This window comes from Piliocolobus tephrosceles, chromosome 11 (assembly GCF_002776525.5).
Source record: "Piliocolobus tephrosceles isolate RC106 chromosome 11, ASM277652v3, whole genome shotgun sequence".
Lineage (NCBI taxonomy): Eukaryota > Metazoa > Chordata > Mammalia > Primates > Cercopithecidae > Piliocolobus > Piliocolobus tephrosceles.
Window position 1 is genome coordinate 113,578,267 of NC_045444.1, and position 18,618 is coordinate 113,596,884.

At 40.7% G+C, this 18,618-nt stretch overlaps 1 protein-coding gene across 1 annotated transcript in view; it reads right to left on the bottom strand.

Annotated features, from left to right (window-relative positions):
- COL4A4 (collagen type IV alpha 4 chain) overlaps positions 1 to 18,618 on the bottom strand; it is a 138,992-nt gene that overhangs the window by 101,225 nt on the left and 19,149 nt on the right. Inside the window, exons 4-8 of the mRNA XM_023193830.1 lie at positions 10,180 to 10,314; positions 9,065 to 9,109; positions 7,814 to 7,930; positions 4,098 to 4,166; positions 1,165 to 1,200 (exon numbers count right to left, since the gene is read on the bottom strand). Of these exons, the coding sequence (XP_023049598.1) occupies positions 1,165 to 1,200; positions 4,098 to 4,166; positions 7,814 to 7,930; positions 9,065 to 9,109; positions 10,180 to 10,314 (402 nt within the window). The remainder of the gene's footprint in view (positions 1 to 1,164; positions 1,201 to 4,097; positions 4,167 to 7,813; positions 7,931 to 9,064; positions 9,110 to 10,179; positions 10,315 to 18,618) is intronic.

Genomic DNA, 18,618 nt, shown 5'->3' on the forward strand with positions numbered 1-18,618 from the left:
CACTAGCCAGAAGTTACAAGGCAAAATTATAGGTTAACTATTGGAATGCAAAATGGAGTCTCGTTCTGTCACCCAGGCTGGAGTGCAGTGGTGCAATCTCAGCTCACTGCAACTTCTGCCTCCCGGGTTTAAACAGTTTTCTGACTCAGCCTCCCAAGTAGCTGGGATTACAGGCACATAGCACCACATCTGGCTAATTTTTGTATTTTCAGTAGAGATGGGGTTTCACCATCTTGGCCAGGTTGGTCTTGAACTCCTGACCTTGTGATCCACCCGCCTCAGCCTCCCAAACTGCTGGGATTACAGGCTTGAGCCACCTCACCCGGCCTTTTTTCTCTTTTTTTGTCGATGGAATTTCACTCTTGTTGCCCAGGCTGGAGTGCAATGGCACCACCTGGGCTCACTGCAAGCTCCGCCTCCCAGGTTCAAGTGATTCCCCTGCCTCAGCCTCCTGAGTAGCTGGGATTATAGGCACGTGCCACCACGCCTGGCTAATTTTGTGTTATTAGAGAAAGGGTTTCACCATGTTGGCCAGGCTGGTCTCAAACTCCTAACCTCAGGTGATCCACCCACCTCGGCCTCCCAAAGTGCTGGTATTACAGGCATGAGCCACCACGCCTGGTTGGCAAAACTGCTCTCAATTTTAATCTTGTAAATATCGAAAACTGGAAAGACTAATATAATCATTGAATTGCAGATTTCGGAGAGATGAAGATAGGCAAAATATTAAATATAATATACAACTACTGATTCACCAGGCAAAATGGTAGCGAGAAGCAATGCAAGATTATTCTACCTGGTATATATTTTATATGTAGTTGCCAAGTGGACTCACTTTCCTAAATATGAAGTAGCTGCATATACCTGAGTAATGCCAAAAGATCATTAGAAGACAGAAGAGGAAGGCAGGAGGGAGCCTGCTGAGCTTCAAGTACAGCTTCGTGGGCATGAGACTGGTGCAGTCACACAGGGCCCCAAGCTTGAGTTAATGCTCTGCTGTCGCCATCTTGAAACTCTTAATACTTTTTGAATGGGGAATCCACATTTTCATTTTGCACTAGGTAAGCCACACAAATTATGTCGCTGGCTTTGCTGGGATTAAAACGTGGATCATAGGCTATTTGAGGAGGAAATAGAAGCATAGAGCCTGCTCAGGAGACTTACTGGTAAGCCAGGCAGTCCTGGGTCGCCTCTGTCTCCCTGCAAAAACAAGAATGCATTGCTTTGTAAGTCCACACAAAATTCCTAAAACACAGATCATGTAAAAACAGAAATACATACAAAAATTATTTGGACTCATCTAATTGTGCAGTTTGTTCAACTTTTTTGGTGTTGACTAAAATTGAGGAAGGGATATGCGGAGGTGATTTTCTTTCTCCTTAAGTTCTGAATTCTCCTTCTACCCAACAGAGAAAGATCGCTGGAGTAACGACAGGGAATCAAAATGAGATTTTTGTCTTTATTTAAATTGTTCTAAATTCTCAATCCAGTGGTCCCATTTCCTCACAGTTTACCTGTTGCTGGTCTGGTTCCACACCCTGCTATGCTTTCTAAACAGCTTGACCCCCTTGACTACCCTAGAGAGGACAGAAAAGAAACTCAGGTGGAAATTGCCTCACACCAGCCTCTGTCTACCTCTCTCGCTTTGTGACTCTGCGCTAAGACTCAACCTATTTTAAAAGATCAAAGCCTATATATTCTCTTGAATGAAGGCTCTTTTTAAAAAATGTAAAATATATGGAAGTTCAAATTTAACATTTCAATTTTTTTTTTTTTTTTTTTTTTGAGATGGAGTCTGGCTGTTGTTGCCCAGGCTGGAATGTAATGGTGCCATCTCGGTTCACTGCAACCTACGCCCCCCTGGTTCAAGTGATTCTCCTGCCTCAGCCTCCCAAATAGCTGGGACTACAGGCATGTGCTGCCATGCCCGGCTAATTTTTTTGTATTTTTAGTAGAGATGGGGTTTCACCATGTTGGCCAGGCTGGTCTCGAACTACTGACCTCAGGTAATCCACCTGCCTTAGCCTTCCAAAGTGCTAGGATTACAGGTGTGAGCCATTGCGCCCAGCCCTTTTCAGTGTACAGATAGTTCTGTGGCATTAAGTACATTCACATTGTTATTCACCCATGACCACCATCCGTCTCCAAAACTCTTACGTCTCCTCCAATGGAAACTCTGTTCCCATTAAACACTAACTCCCCATCCCTCTTCCCCCCAGCCACTGGCAACCACCATTCTATTTTCCATCTTTATGAATTTGACTATTTTTAAAACTTCATATAAGTGAAATCATACAATATCTGACTGGTTTATTTCACTTAGCATAATATTATATCTTCAAGGTTCATCCATGGTGTTGTATGTGTCAGAACATCTTTCCTTTTTAAAGCTTTTACAATCTTCCATTGGATGAATAACCACATTTTGTTTATCCATTCATCTGCTGATGGACACTTTTACTTCCACCTTTTGGCTACTGTGAATAAAGTTCCTATGAACATGCAGGTACAAATATCCATTCAAGTCCTCGCTTTCAATTCTTTGGGGTATATGTCCAGAAGTAGAATTGCTGGGTCATATAGTAATTCTATGTTTAATTTACTGAGGAATTACCATATTATTTTCCACAGTGGTTGCACCATTGTCCATTCCCATCAGTAATGCATAAGGCTCCAACTCTCCATGTAGTTGCCAACAATTGCTAGATTTTTTTTTATCATAGCCATTAGAATGGGTATAAAGTGGATATAGACTCTTAAGAGCATTGTCTCTCAAGGGTTATTGATCTACAGATCATTTTTATTAGGGATCTTCTGTTTCCCCTTAAGATAAGGAATTCCCTATATTCATCCCCCTTCTATATTTGTACATCACATGTCCTCTATTACCACAATTACAAAAAATGCTCATTGTAACTAATATGATATGGGACTTTACCATTTAGTGTGCTGCAATATAAGTTATTATAACAGTCTTAACAACACTAAGAAAGAGGCAGGGTAAATATTATTTGAATCTTCTTTCACAAATAATGAACATGAGGCTGAGGAGACTAAGGGAGTTGCTTAAAGTCACAGTGGAGAGTAAGCTTCAGTTCTCTCCTTCCAATACACCATACTGGTTCTGACCCTGCTATTGACGTTTACTTTATTACTATATCATTTAAGCTATAAACAAATCCATCGTTCTCGTTGTTTAAGAAGGACAAACAGGCACAGAGGCTACACACATAAACGGTGAGCTCACTAAAGGGATCACTGCTCAGGTGTGTCCATTCTGGGTGGCACAGAACCTAGGGTCTCATAGAAGCAATCTAGGACTAGTGCTATCTAATTGCTGCAGAATGTTCTTCCTTAAGAGAAATGACCACACATCTTGAAAACGGGCTGTATTTTCCTGTTAATGCATTATTTCCACTGATCCCCATCACTCATCCATGGCTTCTCAACTGAGAGATGAGGTGGTCACTCAAGAGTTTATTTCTGAACATCTGTATGTCACTCCCTGCTAAAAACACAACACCATTAAATGTATCAAGCAAAGTGCCATAAAGTTTACATCATTTTCAAGTTCAATAATTGTGACTTTTACTGTACTGGATGGCAAGTACTAATATTACAATGTTTTAATTACAAATAAGTCAGTGGTCCTCCACTGGGGTGACTTCCCCCCAGGGGACATTTGGTAATGTCTGGATATACGCTTTGGGGAGTTCAGAGGTGGGGGATGCTACTGGCATCTAATGAGTACAGGCCAGAGACCAGGGATGCTGCTCAACATCCTATAATGCACAAGTCAGCCCCACACCAAATAAATATATGGCCCAAAATGTCAGGAGTTGAGAAACCTTGAAATAAATACATCCCTTGCAGTTCTGACTAGTTCAGAGGTACCAGAATTTTGCAGTGCTAGAATTTTACTGATGACTAAAGCCAATGCCTTCACACAAAAGTATGGTGCCATCCCTGAGGGTCAGGGCAATAATAAAAATTGGTGTATTCAGGGACGTTTTGAAGAAAAATCCTGTCTATTTCCTGTATGGGCTTACCTATTTGGAAAAAAAAAACTTTTAATCCATCATGATCATAATACTTACCTGAATACCTTTAATGGCACCTAAAATGAACACTGAATTTCCTTTTTCTCCCTTTTCCCCAGGATGGCCCTGAAAATAAAATATTTATGCACTTAAGAGGAAAATAGCGTATTACCATTTCAGTATTTTCTTTTCTATATAAAATATTACTCATCAGTTAAAATTATTGACATGATTGTCAATTATTGACATGATTAAAAAGCGGACATTTCTTTATTGTCTTCCATATTATTATCACCCTAAGGTTCTCCCATATATTTACTCCATATTCAGTTAAGACCTGTTAAGGAATATTCTAAGACAGAATATCTACTTATATATAGCTATTTAGCAGAAAATTTTCATATTTCCTTGCAATATAAAACACATGCATTGTTCCTACAAATAACTAATTTTGCAATTGTTAATTTATGACTTAGAAACAGTAAAATATATATATATATAGTGAGAGAGATTTTATCCATTTCAGTACTTGTATTCAAAATAGACCTAAATATTCTTTTAATGAAACATAACATGTTCCTTGTGGAAGGTTTTTGAATATAGTTGCTAGTTTGCTTAGGATAGTTTCTTAAAGTTAATGAAATACCTCAGTGTATCCTTCCCCCTCCCCATGGTTTCCCTACTTAACATCTTAATATCCTACTTCAATTCTTAATATAACTTCTCTTGGTTACCACATAAAAATCCTACCATCTGCATACATCAGGCTCATGTGAAAGATGTATACATTACAAGGTTAATCTCTCTTAGAGGAGTGCTTGACTTGCCTTCTGATGAGAGATATTTAACAGTTTAAGGTTAAATTATGTCAACAATTTACTTGAGAAATCAGATTTGCTAGTATCTGCAGTTTTGGTTTTGCACAGTTCCAGTCTGAATGAATTTCAGTTTCATAGTTAAGTTAAATAATACCAGTTCTCCAACAACATGGTTCAAATTTCAGTTACCATTGTATATTAACTAGTACTTGCATAATGTACAAACTTCATTGCTAGCTCCTCAGCCCACAAATCACTATATAAAGAACAGATGTGAATTGTGATTACTGCATGATCATATGATGTTAGCAAAACATGTTGCACAGAAAGCCAATGACTGAGAGGACAACTACTGCCAAGGAAGAAGGCTTTAATTGGGTGCTGCAGCTCAGGAGATGGGAGATCAGTCTCAAGTCCATCTCCCAGACTGACTAAAATTAGGGGTGCACATAGCAGGGAAGAAATGTAACAATGTGTTGGGAAACAGGACCTAGGTAAGGAAACACAGTCAGGGGTCTGGCATCTCATTGTCTGGATGCCATGATCTGGTGAGTTTCAGTTCTTTGATATTTTTTGAGAGGCCTAGGGGTCCTTTCCTGAGGCAGGAACTCAGATAAAACACACAGGTTTCAAACTTTAAGATCAGAAGGATCCATTTCTACATTGATCCAAAAAACATCTACAGGACTATTGGGTCAGTTTCGATGATTTCTGTCAAAGTCTGTTATTGGCCCCTGCACACGTATTATTCAGAGCAGACACACAGACACAGACAGCAAAGCTTGTAGCTGGCTTGCTTCCTTATCTCCCAGCAATAAACCCAAATAACATTTTACAAAAATGGATAGTTGGAAGAGGAAATTGGCCAATACTGATGAAAATGAAGCAAAGAAATGAAAACGGTAATGCTGGAAATGAAATTCAAGTAAAACATAAGTGGAGTTATAGAAGAAACAGCTCATCATGGGAATAATGATATTGTTGTCATTTGAGAGACTGTATTTGCAGCCAGAGGAACTTAGTAAAGATAAACCAGGAAAGTGGTTGTGATGAAAAGGATGACAGAGTCCTAAGTAAAGTGACACCGATGAAAACTTCACATTAAAGGAACCCTTAGAGATACTTCACAACACTGGAAACAGATCCAAACTTAGAAAGGAGTACCATACTTCATCAAAACATAAAAGACATATTCCTTTAGTATTGCAAGTTATATGATGAGAAAAAGGCAAGTACTGTTGAAACTACTCTTGATAAGTTTTTACAAAGACATAAAACACTTTGGTTCGCAATGTTTCAAATTACAGTATATTAAATAAATATTTAGTTTTTTCATTTCCTTATATATTTATAACTGACAAAGTTTCTAATGTTTTAACAAAACATTTTAAAGGTCATGGGACAATAGTAATTTTCTCATCAGTTGATAAGGTTTCTTTGTGTGATTTTTAGTTTGGCAGGTCATTCTTACATTACTGTGCAAAGTGAGGGGTGTCTGTACAGTAAATGAGTCAAGGGGAAGTTGGTTGTTTTGCACAGAGACCATTACGACAAACTTCAGGATTGTGGTCAGTACTGCATGCTATGTTAAAGTTAAAACTGAGAACCCTTGCTCTCTTGAATGCTCATGAATCTGTAGAATGAGGTTTGGCCTGATTTGAGGAGCTTAATAAATGTGCATTCGCCAGACTGCACTTGAGTTTTCAAATGGCTGAGTTTGAAAGTAAAGGATGGTTGAAAAACTTAACAACGAAAGGTGGTGGTTGTTCTTATTTGATACCAGAAGAAAAATGTGAGTATGGAAATTCTTTCTAAGTTTTGTGTTCAGATCAGTTCCTCTAGGATCTAGAACAAAAGGGAGACTCATGAGTGACAGCAGAATGAATGATTATGGCGGTCATACTAAGAAAACTTTCTAGAAAGAAACTTGTGAAATGATATTTGATTAAGGAAGGAAGAAATACTTCTAAAGAAAATCACAGAAAAACAATTTTGAAAGGTCACATGATCTCTGATCTTTAAGTGAAGAAAAGGAGAGCGAGAAAAGGAATATGGGCGTTAGCTCTTGCTCTAGTTGTGTTTAAATGAAAGTCCAAATTTCTGAAGAAAAAATTGGTAAGAGCCATAAGGTTTCCCTCAAGTGCTGGATACTATCAACTGTTGTTGGACATCCATTCCAAAGCTTTTCGAATGGATTTTCTTGCATTACAGGGACTAGAAAGATAAAAACTTCATTGCCCAGACTCCTTTATAGCTGCATGTGAATTAGGTTCCACCTAGGAGATGTGGAAGGCAGAAGTTTGGAAGAGATTCTCTTCCTGGTCTGTTGCTGCCGCCGAGCAGGAAAGCAAAAACTTGAGTGTTCTGTTTGCTAGTGTCTAGACGTGGGGTGAGAGGCCATGGTCACAGTGCAGTTACAGCTTCCCGACTCTGGATCTCAGCTAGCTGTGAACCTTTTACATCAGTGGTCTCGTGTGGTCCTAAGTTTTACTCTTCCAACTATTATAATAAGTGCCAGACTCCCTGTATCAGATTCCTTTCTGTTCAAAATACCTAGTGGGGTTTATGTTTCTGCAATTAACCCTGAATGATAAACAATTGACATTTTGCTATCTGGTCTCTCTGTTCTGTTTTCCCTTCTATCTATTCTCTTCACAGCAGCCAGAGACGTCTTAATGAAACATCAATCAGATCATGTTGCTTCCTTCCTTAAAACCATCCAGTGCCTTTACCTAACATGGATGAGAAAATCTAGGCTCCTTCCATCATCCACAAAGCGCTGCATGTTCTAAGTCCTGCCTATCTCTCTGTGTCCTTATCCCCCAGCCACTCCCATTTGTTGACAATGCCCCAGGCACACTTGTATTAACTCTGCTTCTTGAATACATCAAGCCTGTGCCTCCATAGGGCCTTTTCACTTAAGATTCCTGTTAAGATGAGCTGTGGGTGTCTTACTGGGGGGCCTCCTGGACCAAGAGCTCCTCTTCCTCCTGGAAACCCTGGGTCACCTCTTGAGCCATTGTAGCCACACTTACCAGGTTTGCCTCTGGGTCCAGGAGACCCTGGGTGCCCCTGCAGAAAACAACATTATAAGTGAAGCATTTTTGCAAAAATATCATAACACAAAGATTATGAATATGAATACTCAAATTATGGCAGTTGTGATTCACACATTTACTGTTTAGTTTTGTGAAACTTTCTCTCTACCCCAAAAGGCTATGTAGCATGTGAAAATAAAACCTAAAATATCTTTAAGATAACAAATTTAAACTAATTTAGTTTGCGGTACTCTGGGAAATTGAGGAGGGGACCTTCCTTAAAATCCTTAGAAATACTATAAGAATTATAAAGCTCCCACTTACCTCTTTTTTTTCCATTTCATTTTCATATGAGAAATTAGAGTATTAAGCTCACTACAAATATTAGGACTCATCCGCAAATAAAAACATTTCTTATGAGTATGTATTTATTTCAAGAACATTCTACTTGACATAACAAGTATGCCTAGCTCATATTTTGGAATTTTTTCTCTAACCTGTTTGAAAATGTTGCTTTCCCAGTAAAGTGTTTTGCTCTGGGAGTTACTGTACCAAATTTAAATGTAAATACACTTTCATGCACTAAAATGAGAAAATATAAAAAGAGTTTGCTATATATAATATATACCATGCACCATAATATATATTATATTAATATATCTTGCACCATGTTTTATATGTTATGTAATATATAATTAACAGATATAATACATAAACTATATGTAAGATATGATATATAATATATAAACTATATGTAAGATATAAGATATATACTATATACTATAGTTTATCTATGTAAAATATAAGACATATATTGTATAGTGTACATACTATATATATCTTATATACATAATATATTTGGTGCAACAGTAATAGGGGGTTTTGCCATTGAAAGTGACAGCAAAAACCACAATTACTTTTGCACCAACCTAATGCATTCTATATCTTGTCTATTTAATATATATCTTTTATATATGTAGATATATATTATGGTGAATATATGTATATATATACTATTGTGCTTGTAGTATATATAGCAAATATTTGCTATAGATATCTTGTGGTTTATATAAATATATATTTTATGCATATATACATGTGGTTTTAAGGATTTTGATGAATACTTCTGCCTTTTTTCAAAAAGTGGAGAAATTTTAGGGATACTTACAGGTATGCCATCTAAACCTGAAAATCCAGGAACACCAGTTGGACCCTAAAATCCCAGAAAATAAAACAAAGTTATAAAAATTACTAAATTAATAAGCTGATTTCCTTGAAAACAATTAATTACTCAGATTTAAACATGCAGAGCAGTCATTGCCACCTATTTTTTACATTGATGAGTCTAAAAGCCAACATTTAAGAACCAACTCTTGTGCTTTTTTTTTTGTACTTGGGAAAACAACCTAGCTGTATTGATTTAAAGAAATCATTCAACATGCTGTGAACAGAAATCTAACTGCTCAGAATCTCGATCCTGGAATAACAAACCCTTCAATGTGAACACAGGCAATTTATAGGATTATTTTTGCACACGTGCACTACCCAAAGTTGGGGTAGAATCTCAAGTGCTCATCAACAGGGAATAAACTATAGTTTTATTCATACTATGGCATATTATAAAATGTTTTTTCAGGAATAAGTTCAATCTACGTAACCTGATAAGGAATGATCTCTAAGACATCTTGTTGAGTGAAAAGAGAAAGCCTCAGTGTGATGCATACAGGTAATGTCGTGTAGGTTTTATAAAAAGCCATGAAACAATGTAACTTCTCACGGGTACACGCATGTATTTAAAGGCCCAGAAAAGCATGCTCCTCTGGAAAGGGGCCAAGAATGAGGGTGGATTCTTGCAGAGGAGTTCAGGGACTTCATTTATTGTAAGGTTCAAGTATATACTACTCATGGTCGTAAAACTCCAGTGCTGGCCAGGCACAGTGGCTCAGGCCTGTAATTACAGCACTTTGGGAGGCTGAGGCAGGCGGATCACTGGAGGTCAGGAGTTCGAGACCAGCTTGGCCAATATGGTGAAACCCCATCTCTACTAAAAATACAAAAATTAGCTGGACATGGTGGCATGTGCCTGTAAACCCAGCTACTTAGGAGGCTGAGGTGGGAGGATTGCTTGAACCTGGGAGGCAAAGTCTGCAGCGAGCTGAGATTCCACCACTGCATTCTAGCCTGAGCAACAGAGCAAAACTGTCTAAAAAAAACAAAAACAAAAACCGGTACAGTACTGCTGGTGAGTGGTTCATGTGAATCTCCATATGAGATGTGGCTTACCTTATCTCCTCTGTCCCCTGCTGTTCCAGGAGGGCCACGGTCCCCTCTCATTCCTTTCTCTCCTGAAAGCCCAGTGGGTCCTGGGGCTCCCAGGGGCCCAATTGGACCCTGTGGCCCTGGTGGTCCTGGTGGACCCTGAGAAGAAAGATTAAAAAGAAATGGGGGTGCAATTCTTAATTACTGTCTTCTAACACAAACATATAGTCATTCAGGCCTACAGAAGACTGGGAAATTAGATATGCACACACTCTGATAATAGAAACAAATGGCTGGAAATGGTGGCTCACGCCTATAATCCCAGCACTTTGGAAGGCCGAGACACGAGGTTCACTTGAGCTCAGGAATTCAAGACCAGCCTGGGCAACAAAGTGAGACCCCCCCCCATCTCTACAGAAAATACAAAACTTAGCTGGGCATGGTGGCGTGCACCTCTAGTCCCAGCTATTCGGGAGGCTGAAGTGGAGAATCACTTGAGCCTGGGAAGCAGAGGTTACAGTGAGCTGATGGCACCACTGCACTCCAGCCTGGGCGACAGAGACAGACTCCGTGTCAAAAAAAAAGAAAAGAAAGACAAGAAAAGAGAAAAGGAAAAGGAAATGAAAGGAAGGACAAGACAAGAAAAGAAAATGATTGGTTTAATTAAAACATAATAGTGGCATTGCCCTGTTCAATCTGTAGTAAGCTATATGATAAATTTCAAGTACTGTACATGTATTCATGTATGTATGTATGTGTGCAGTATGTGTGTACACAGAAACACGTATATCAACTGATTATAGTTATCTTACTATTTTCATTCTGTCAATCAAATTTAGAGATCTTGGGCTTTTTAACGAAGCAAGAAACTAAAAAATTAAATTATGTTCGTGACACAAATAGAGTAAGAGAAACTGCCAGATCTTTTATTTACTTCAAATAACTAATGATTTGCCTGCCCTTTCGAAGGGCAACATTTCTTTTTTCGCTGCTTTTATCTGATTTCTTAGTCATATTTTGGAATTAGTCTCCATGTCACATTAAATTTATGTAATCCAACTTTCCATGAATGAAAAGGCCACCTCTTGTTTTAAGTGAAGAAGCTTTACGGGGCCCCCTACCTCAGAACTCATGCCCCAGGGCCCTACCCCATCTCCCTTCTGGGTTCTGGGCCTGGCCAAGGCCAGCAGCACCATCTAAAGTGACATCCCGACCAGGTGCGGTGACTCATACCTGTCATTCCAGCACTTTGGGAGGCCAAGGCGGGCAGATCACCTGAGGTCAAGAGTTCGACCTGCAATTTTTCAGACCTCTCAAAATGTTTGCAAAGATTTAAGAAAAAATATTTTATAACTTCTTGCTTCACAAAACAGCATGGATGACTGCATTCAATAAGCAAGTAAGTCCTGATGTATGGACAGAAAAGCTTGGCAGGGTTTAGGAGATATCTGCTCAGATCAGATGTCTTAGGTCTCCAGGGCTAATACAGGGTTGCCCCTTGAGAGTGCAGGGCCCTGAGCAAAATATTTGTCGCAGAGTCCCATCTACATAAAAACTTGAGTCACCCGAAATCAGCAGGCCAGCCCTGCTCTGGCAACCCAATGTGGTGCAATCCCATGAAAGAAATACTTCATGGGCAAGTGGAAGTGTTCTGCTAGGCAGCCACCCTCCAAAACCAGGGCTCAGCCACAGGGCCCCAGACAATCCCATTGCGTGAAGGCCAGAGCTCCTGATGTGGTCAACCCCACATTGGGTAGAAGGTCAGAGAGCACCCTGATGGGAGGAAACAGTAACCAAGACCCACCTGGTCCTGATCTACATTTGGGGTGTCACTCTTTTTAACTTTTATTTAATATTATTATTTTCTGAGACAGGATCTCACTCTGTTTCCCAGGCTGGAGTGCAGTGGTGCGATCTTGACTCACTGCAGCCTCCGCCTCCCAAGTTCCAGGGATCCTCCCACCTCAGCCTCCCGAGTAGCTGGATTACAGTTGCATGCCACCATACCCAGCTAAGTTTTGTATTTTTAGTAGAGACTGGGTTTCACCATGTTGGCCACACTGGTCTTGAACTCCTGACCTCAGGTGATATGCTCGCCTCAGCTTCCCAAAGTGCTGGAATTACAGGTCTAAGCCACCGCGCCTGGCCGGGATGTCACTTTAGATAGTGCTGCTGGCCTTGGCCAGGCCCAGACACCAGGAGGGAGATGGGCAGGAGCCCCATAAGAATAGTGCAAGAACATTCACCACAGTGTTATATGCAACAGCAAGAGAAACCGGAAATCCAGGGGAAAGGCACCAACCTGAGACTCAGTGAATAAATTAGGGTGCCTTCAAACAGCGAAACCCCTCACAGCCTGACTTCATCTGGGTGCTCCAGGAGCAACAGAGAGGACAAGAAGTCAATGAGACCAACTTCTCCATTTGAGAAGTGAACGAGGTGCAGGTCAGGAACAGAGCGAGACCCAGGGAAGTGAGGGCAGCCAAGAAAGGGGCAATTTCAGGTCAGTTACACTGTGGACACCTGGGACTTAACTCTGAGGGGAGCCCACATCTCAGTGTTATCCCGCCCTAGGGGAAGGCAGTGGGGGTATTTATCTCCTTGGCTGAGGGCCCCGGTGATGGGCATGGAGTGCCTGCCAACTGTGCCTCTGCGGCTTTGAAAAAAGCCCTGAGAGACGCAGATGCCAGCAGCGGAAGTCCCCCAGAGCCCGAGCACAGAAACAACAGGTCTGAGGAAGACATGTGGGACCCCAACAGCACGTGCAAGCCGCCAGCAAAGTCCATCTGCCAGGCCAATATAGAACATTCTCCCCAAGCTCATGAGGGAGAAACAGAGTGACTGAGCACCCAGGTTATGTGTCAGCCTCCTGGGTTTGAAGCCCAGGACCACACTGACTTGCTGTGTGACCTTAGGTATGTTTCTCAACCTCTCTGTTCCTCCACATCTTCATCTGTCAATGGCTTATGAGCATAAAAAGAATAATGCATGTAATGGTGTTTAGCATAGTGCCTGGCATAACAAATGCTAACTATTGTTATTATATATTATTGTTATAAACGGATAATTGTTAAAGGAGAAAAACAAGCCACAGAATAGTATGTCATATAATCCCACTAGTAGAGAAACAAAAGAACAAACACTTTCCCTAAATAGACATTTATAAATGAACATTGCTAGGGCATAAAAGAAACTGCATGTCTCAGAAGTGAAAACACAAGCCAGGGCAATTTTACATTGTATTAGGTTGGTGCAAAAGTAATTGTGGTTTTTGCCTTTTAAAAGCAACAGCAAAGACCACAATTACTTTTTCACCAACCTCATACTTTGTGTACATCTTACCATCAGAAGTGACTTTATAATAAAAATTAATTACCACTTCTTGTTCACCATTAAGTCATTAACTCAACAAACATGATCGACAACCTTTAACATCTGCCTAAATTTTACAAATCAAAACTATATTTTATATGTATTCTCCCTTTTCTTCATGTTCATTCATCATTGTTAAATAGCTACTATTTATTGAGTATCCCTATAAATGCTAAAAGCTTAGAATTTTAAAGGAAACTTAGATACATAAATATGTATTACGAAAAAGACAACAATAAAATATGAAGTGTAATTACACGAGCACAAACCATTTGGGACATTGTGAGGGCTTATCAACTTAAAATAGATAACTGCACAAATTCTAAACTACAATCTAAAAGTAAAAATAAACAACCACTTCAGAGCACCTTTCTGTCTAACCTGTGTTAGAAATAAGATTAATTAACATAATTTAAAAGCTCCCATGTTTTCTAAATATAAAATTCAGGAAATTAATGCTTTTTCATTAAGTTTGGGAAAGATCTTTTCATCTTGTATGCAATTTATATGCATAAACTCCCCCAAATTATCTTTTGTGAATGCAGTACTTTACAGTAATGTATTATTTAGATACATACCAAAATGCATGCTTGAATATAAAAGGGTAACTGACAAAGAGACAGCCAATTAACTGACTATAAATCTCTTTAATGTGTTTCATTTTAGGCATGTAATACCGAATCCAGTGAGCTAATGGGAAGTTTGCAGAGGGGAAAAAAGGGAGTGGAAATGTTTAACACCACGGCAAGAATAATAAAACTTCATTTAGTATAGAAATGTGTGCTGATTTGAGAAAATGTCATATAAAATACTTTGTTTTTTTGGGTTTTTTTTCTTGAGACGGAGTCTCACTCCTTCTCCCAGGCTGGAATGCAGTGGTGTGATCTCAGCTCACTGCAACCTCTACCTACCGGATTCAAGTGATTCTACTGCCGCAGCCTCCCCAGTAGCTGCGACCACAGGCGTGTGCCACTACACGCATCTAATTTTTGTATTTTTAGTACAGACGGGGTTTCCCTATGTTGGCCAGGCTGGACTTAAGCCACTCACCTCAGCTGGGTGCAGGGCTCACGCCTGTAATCTCAGCACTTTGGGAGGCCGAGGCAGGCAGATCACAAAGTCAGGAGATGGAGACCATCCTGGCTAACACGGTGAAACCCTGTGTCTAAAAAAAACACAAAAACTTAGCCGGGTGTTGTGGCGGGCGCCTGTAGTCCCAGCTACTCGGGAGGCTGAGGCAGGAGAATGGCAGGAACCCGGGAGGGAGGCAGAGGTTGCAGTGAGCCGAGATCACGCCACTGCACTCCAGCCTGGGCTACAGAGCGAGACTCTGTCTCAAAAAAAAAAAAAAAAAGAAGAAGAAGAAGAAGAAGAAAGAAGAAAGAAAAGAAAGAAAGAGAGAGAGAGAGAGAAAGAAAGAAAGAAAGAAAGGAAAAGAAAGAAAGAAAGAAAGGAGAGAGAAAGAAGAAAGAAAAGAGAGAGAGAAAGAAGGAAGGAAGGAAGGAGGGAGGGAGGGAAGAAAGAAAAGGAAGGAAGGAAGGAAGGAAGGAAGGAAGGAAGGAAGGAAGGAAGGAACTCCTGACCTCAAGTAATCTTCCTGCCTTGGCCTCCCAAAGTGCTGGGATTACAGGTGTGCGCCACTGCACCCTGCCCCTACAAAATACTTTGGGGGAAAAAAGAAAAGTAAGGCAGGGAATGGTTATTTGCATTATTGAAGGATGCTAGCCCCTCTCTCTGTCTCCCCATCTCCTCCCTCCTCCCAGCCCGCCACCCTGACCTCCCTGCACCAGATTTCTAAACAAGCTCAGTTCTTTCACAGCATTAGCGCAGGCTGTCCTGTCCCGGGAGCGCCCCCTCTCTGCCTCTGGCTGATTCATCTCTCAAGGCTCCAGTGGAAAGATTCCCCTGATCTCCTGTCCCTGTTCTGGAGAAGGAGATGCCTCTCCGAGATGCCTCTGCAGTAACACTCTCACCCGTGACTATCATCCTCTCTTTTCTCGTCTGTCTCTCCCAAACTCACAGCCACCCAACCTCTGCTCCTGGAGGGCCGAGTCTAAGTGCCCAAGGTCATGATGGTAAGAAAGGCAGAGAACAACAAACACTTTACAAAATAGTAAGGTAGCCCACCTCTACCACAAGGCAAGGTATCATAAGGTAGCCCACCTCTACCACCGCCCCGCCAGAGCAGGCACAAGGCAAGACGAGCGGCCCTCCATATCCCTGGCTCCCAGTCTGAGGACTCAATCGATCCAGATGGAAAATGTTTAAAAATCAACAAACAGAAAAGAACAATACAACAAAAATTAAACAACTATATACTGTACATAGCGTTTACATAGAATTCTAAATAACCTAGAAATGATTTATAGTATTTGGGAGGAAGTGCATAGGTTATATGCAGATACTATGCAATTTTGTATTAGAGACGTGAGTATCCATGGACTTTGGTATCTACAGGGGAACTGGAACCAATTCCCCAAGGATGCAAAGGGATAAGTGTAAATGCTTTCTTATGTCTCTAAATTGTCATTCCTAGAACATTGGTTAAAAGCAGCTATGCAGGCCGGGCGCGGTGGCTCAAGCCTGTAATCCCAGCACTTTGGGAGGCCGAGTCGGGCGGATCATGAGGTCAGGAGATCGAGACCATCCTGGCTAACCCGGTGAAACCCCATCTCTACTAAAAAATACAAAAAACTAGCCGGGTGAGGTGGCGGGCGCCTGTAGTCCCAGCTACTCGGGAGGCTGAGGCAGGAGAATGGCGTAAACCCGGGAGACGGAGCTTGCAGTGAGCTGAGATCCGGCCACTGCACTGCAGCCTGGGTGACAGAGCCAGACTCCTTCTCAAAAAAAAAAAAAAAAAAAAAAGCAGCTATGCAAAATGGCAATGATTCCACAGCAGTGTGCAGAGTACGACTTCACACCACGAGCAATGACTCTGAATAACAGGGATGTTGGTGCTTTTTGCTGTTGAGCTATAATGTAGGTGTTGTTATGCCTTTATTTCAACCATATGAAACGGCAAATACTAATCCTACTTTGCAGGTGGAAAAACACACATAAATGTCTCCTTTTTTACAGCCATGAAGACTTTGTGATTTTGTATTTAGTGTGGCTTTTTCTCATTAATAAGTATTCTGCTACATGATAAATTTTTAAATGAAATACATTAAACCTTGAATAACAGCACAAAATCTGTCAGAAAGCTGCTCACCAAAATTTCCCAAACACCAATCTTTGAAATAGTCGTTTGTTAGTTCACCTAATTTGAGTAAATAGTTTACTCACAGCACACAGAGAATAATTCTATTTTCTTTAAACTGTTTCATGTAAAAGAACGGGTCAGTGACAGAACTTGTGCTTACGAGTAAATACATAGGCTTACTTTTTCATAAGATTATAATAGAATTCACTTCAGGACAAATAGACCTAAGTAATAGGCCCATAAAAGACATTTTTATACCTAGAGAATCATTAAATAATCACAGGAATTTTGCATCATTTAAAAAAAATCTTTAAAGAAATATTTCACCCAGTCCTAACCCCGCACTCTCCACCACCGACGATAACCTGCTATAAAACAGGCTGCCGTGCCAGATTCAGTCGAGCAAAAAGAGAAAAACCACCCAGTGGAACGGCTATCTTTCAGACGCACAGCACCCCTGGGTTTTTTGGCTACCGTGTGCACGCAACTGCCTCTGCAGCTTCTGAATTTCAGTGTGAGACGGTGAAGTCAGAAGACAGAGCCGCTGAATCCAGAAATGACAATCAGCTTGACAGCTGAGGAAACTCGGGCATGCCATGTGAAGCCACTAGATCATCTCTTCCTTTCTTTCTCTCTTTTGGTTCAAAGGCCAGATTGACACCGTGTCATCAAACCTGTTATTTGCGCCTCCCTAGAGCAGCAGGAGGCTCTCTGGCCAGCTGTACAAATAAAGGATGAAGGAGATGAAAGCGGACACAGAATCGCCGGCCTCCCTGTCTTCTGAGGCCAGGGCATTCCTTTAGGATTTTGTCCCTTGTTGGCTGCCTAAGTCTAGAATGTCTCTTGAACAGGGCTAAGATAAAATTACTTTTATTTCATAACAACTTCGTAAAAGAGACCAAAAGATAAGAGGACATGTATTGTGCTTTTCAAAAACCAAAATCTTCAAATCAGCCTTTTTGGCTGGCAATGATCTAGTTGCCCCAGGGACCAAAACCTATGGGAAATGACAAAAATCTAAGAAATTGCTTGTCATTTTATCAGTAGGAGCACTAGGAGAAGCACCTACAAAGAAACAACTACAAATATATGTACAGCCACACTTTTTGTGCCATGACTTCCCACTCCTTCTCAGCCAGAAGTTAAATCAGTGCAAAGTGTAAATAAACGAATAACTGAACAAACAAGAAAGAGGCTTTTGTCATACTAATTATACAGATTTTCCAAATCACCCTTGAACTCCAAGACCATGACGCTGATCATCAAAAATGTCACAGGAAGGGGAAGGAATGTATTTATTAGGCTTGGTTATGGATTATGTGGCTGCCATGCTGCATACCTTACCTTATTTAATGCAACCAGCAACACTGAAAAATGGAGGCTATGATCCCCATATAGATGAAGGAAGGTGTAACTTATTCAGGCCCTCACATCTAGCAAGCTCAAATTCACACCTGGACCAGTCAGTCTCTCTCCCAAACCTCTCCTCTTACCCCTACCTGAACCTGAGTCTGGCACAACGGAGGGTCCACCCAATAAACTGTGCTCACACCATGCCTGGGGTGGCATTTCAATCCCTTCAAGCCTCTTCTTATTTTTACACTTAAAAACAATCTATCCAGATATACCCGATGTTCTTTGATAAAGTTTCTTTAGGACACAATGTTATTAATTGAATTAATCGAAGACCTCTATTTTTTGTGGTTCCCAAATTTAACTTTCTGGTCTTATCCTATATCTCCAACTGTTTTCTAGAAACTTTCTTGCATCCTCTTGCCCTGTTAATTCATCTCACACATTGGGTCAAAGCTGAGCTCAGCCCTCTGCCTCCTCCTTCCCTGTCACTAAAGAGAGTGACTCTGTTTCTTGCATCATTCTAAGCTCACCAT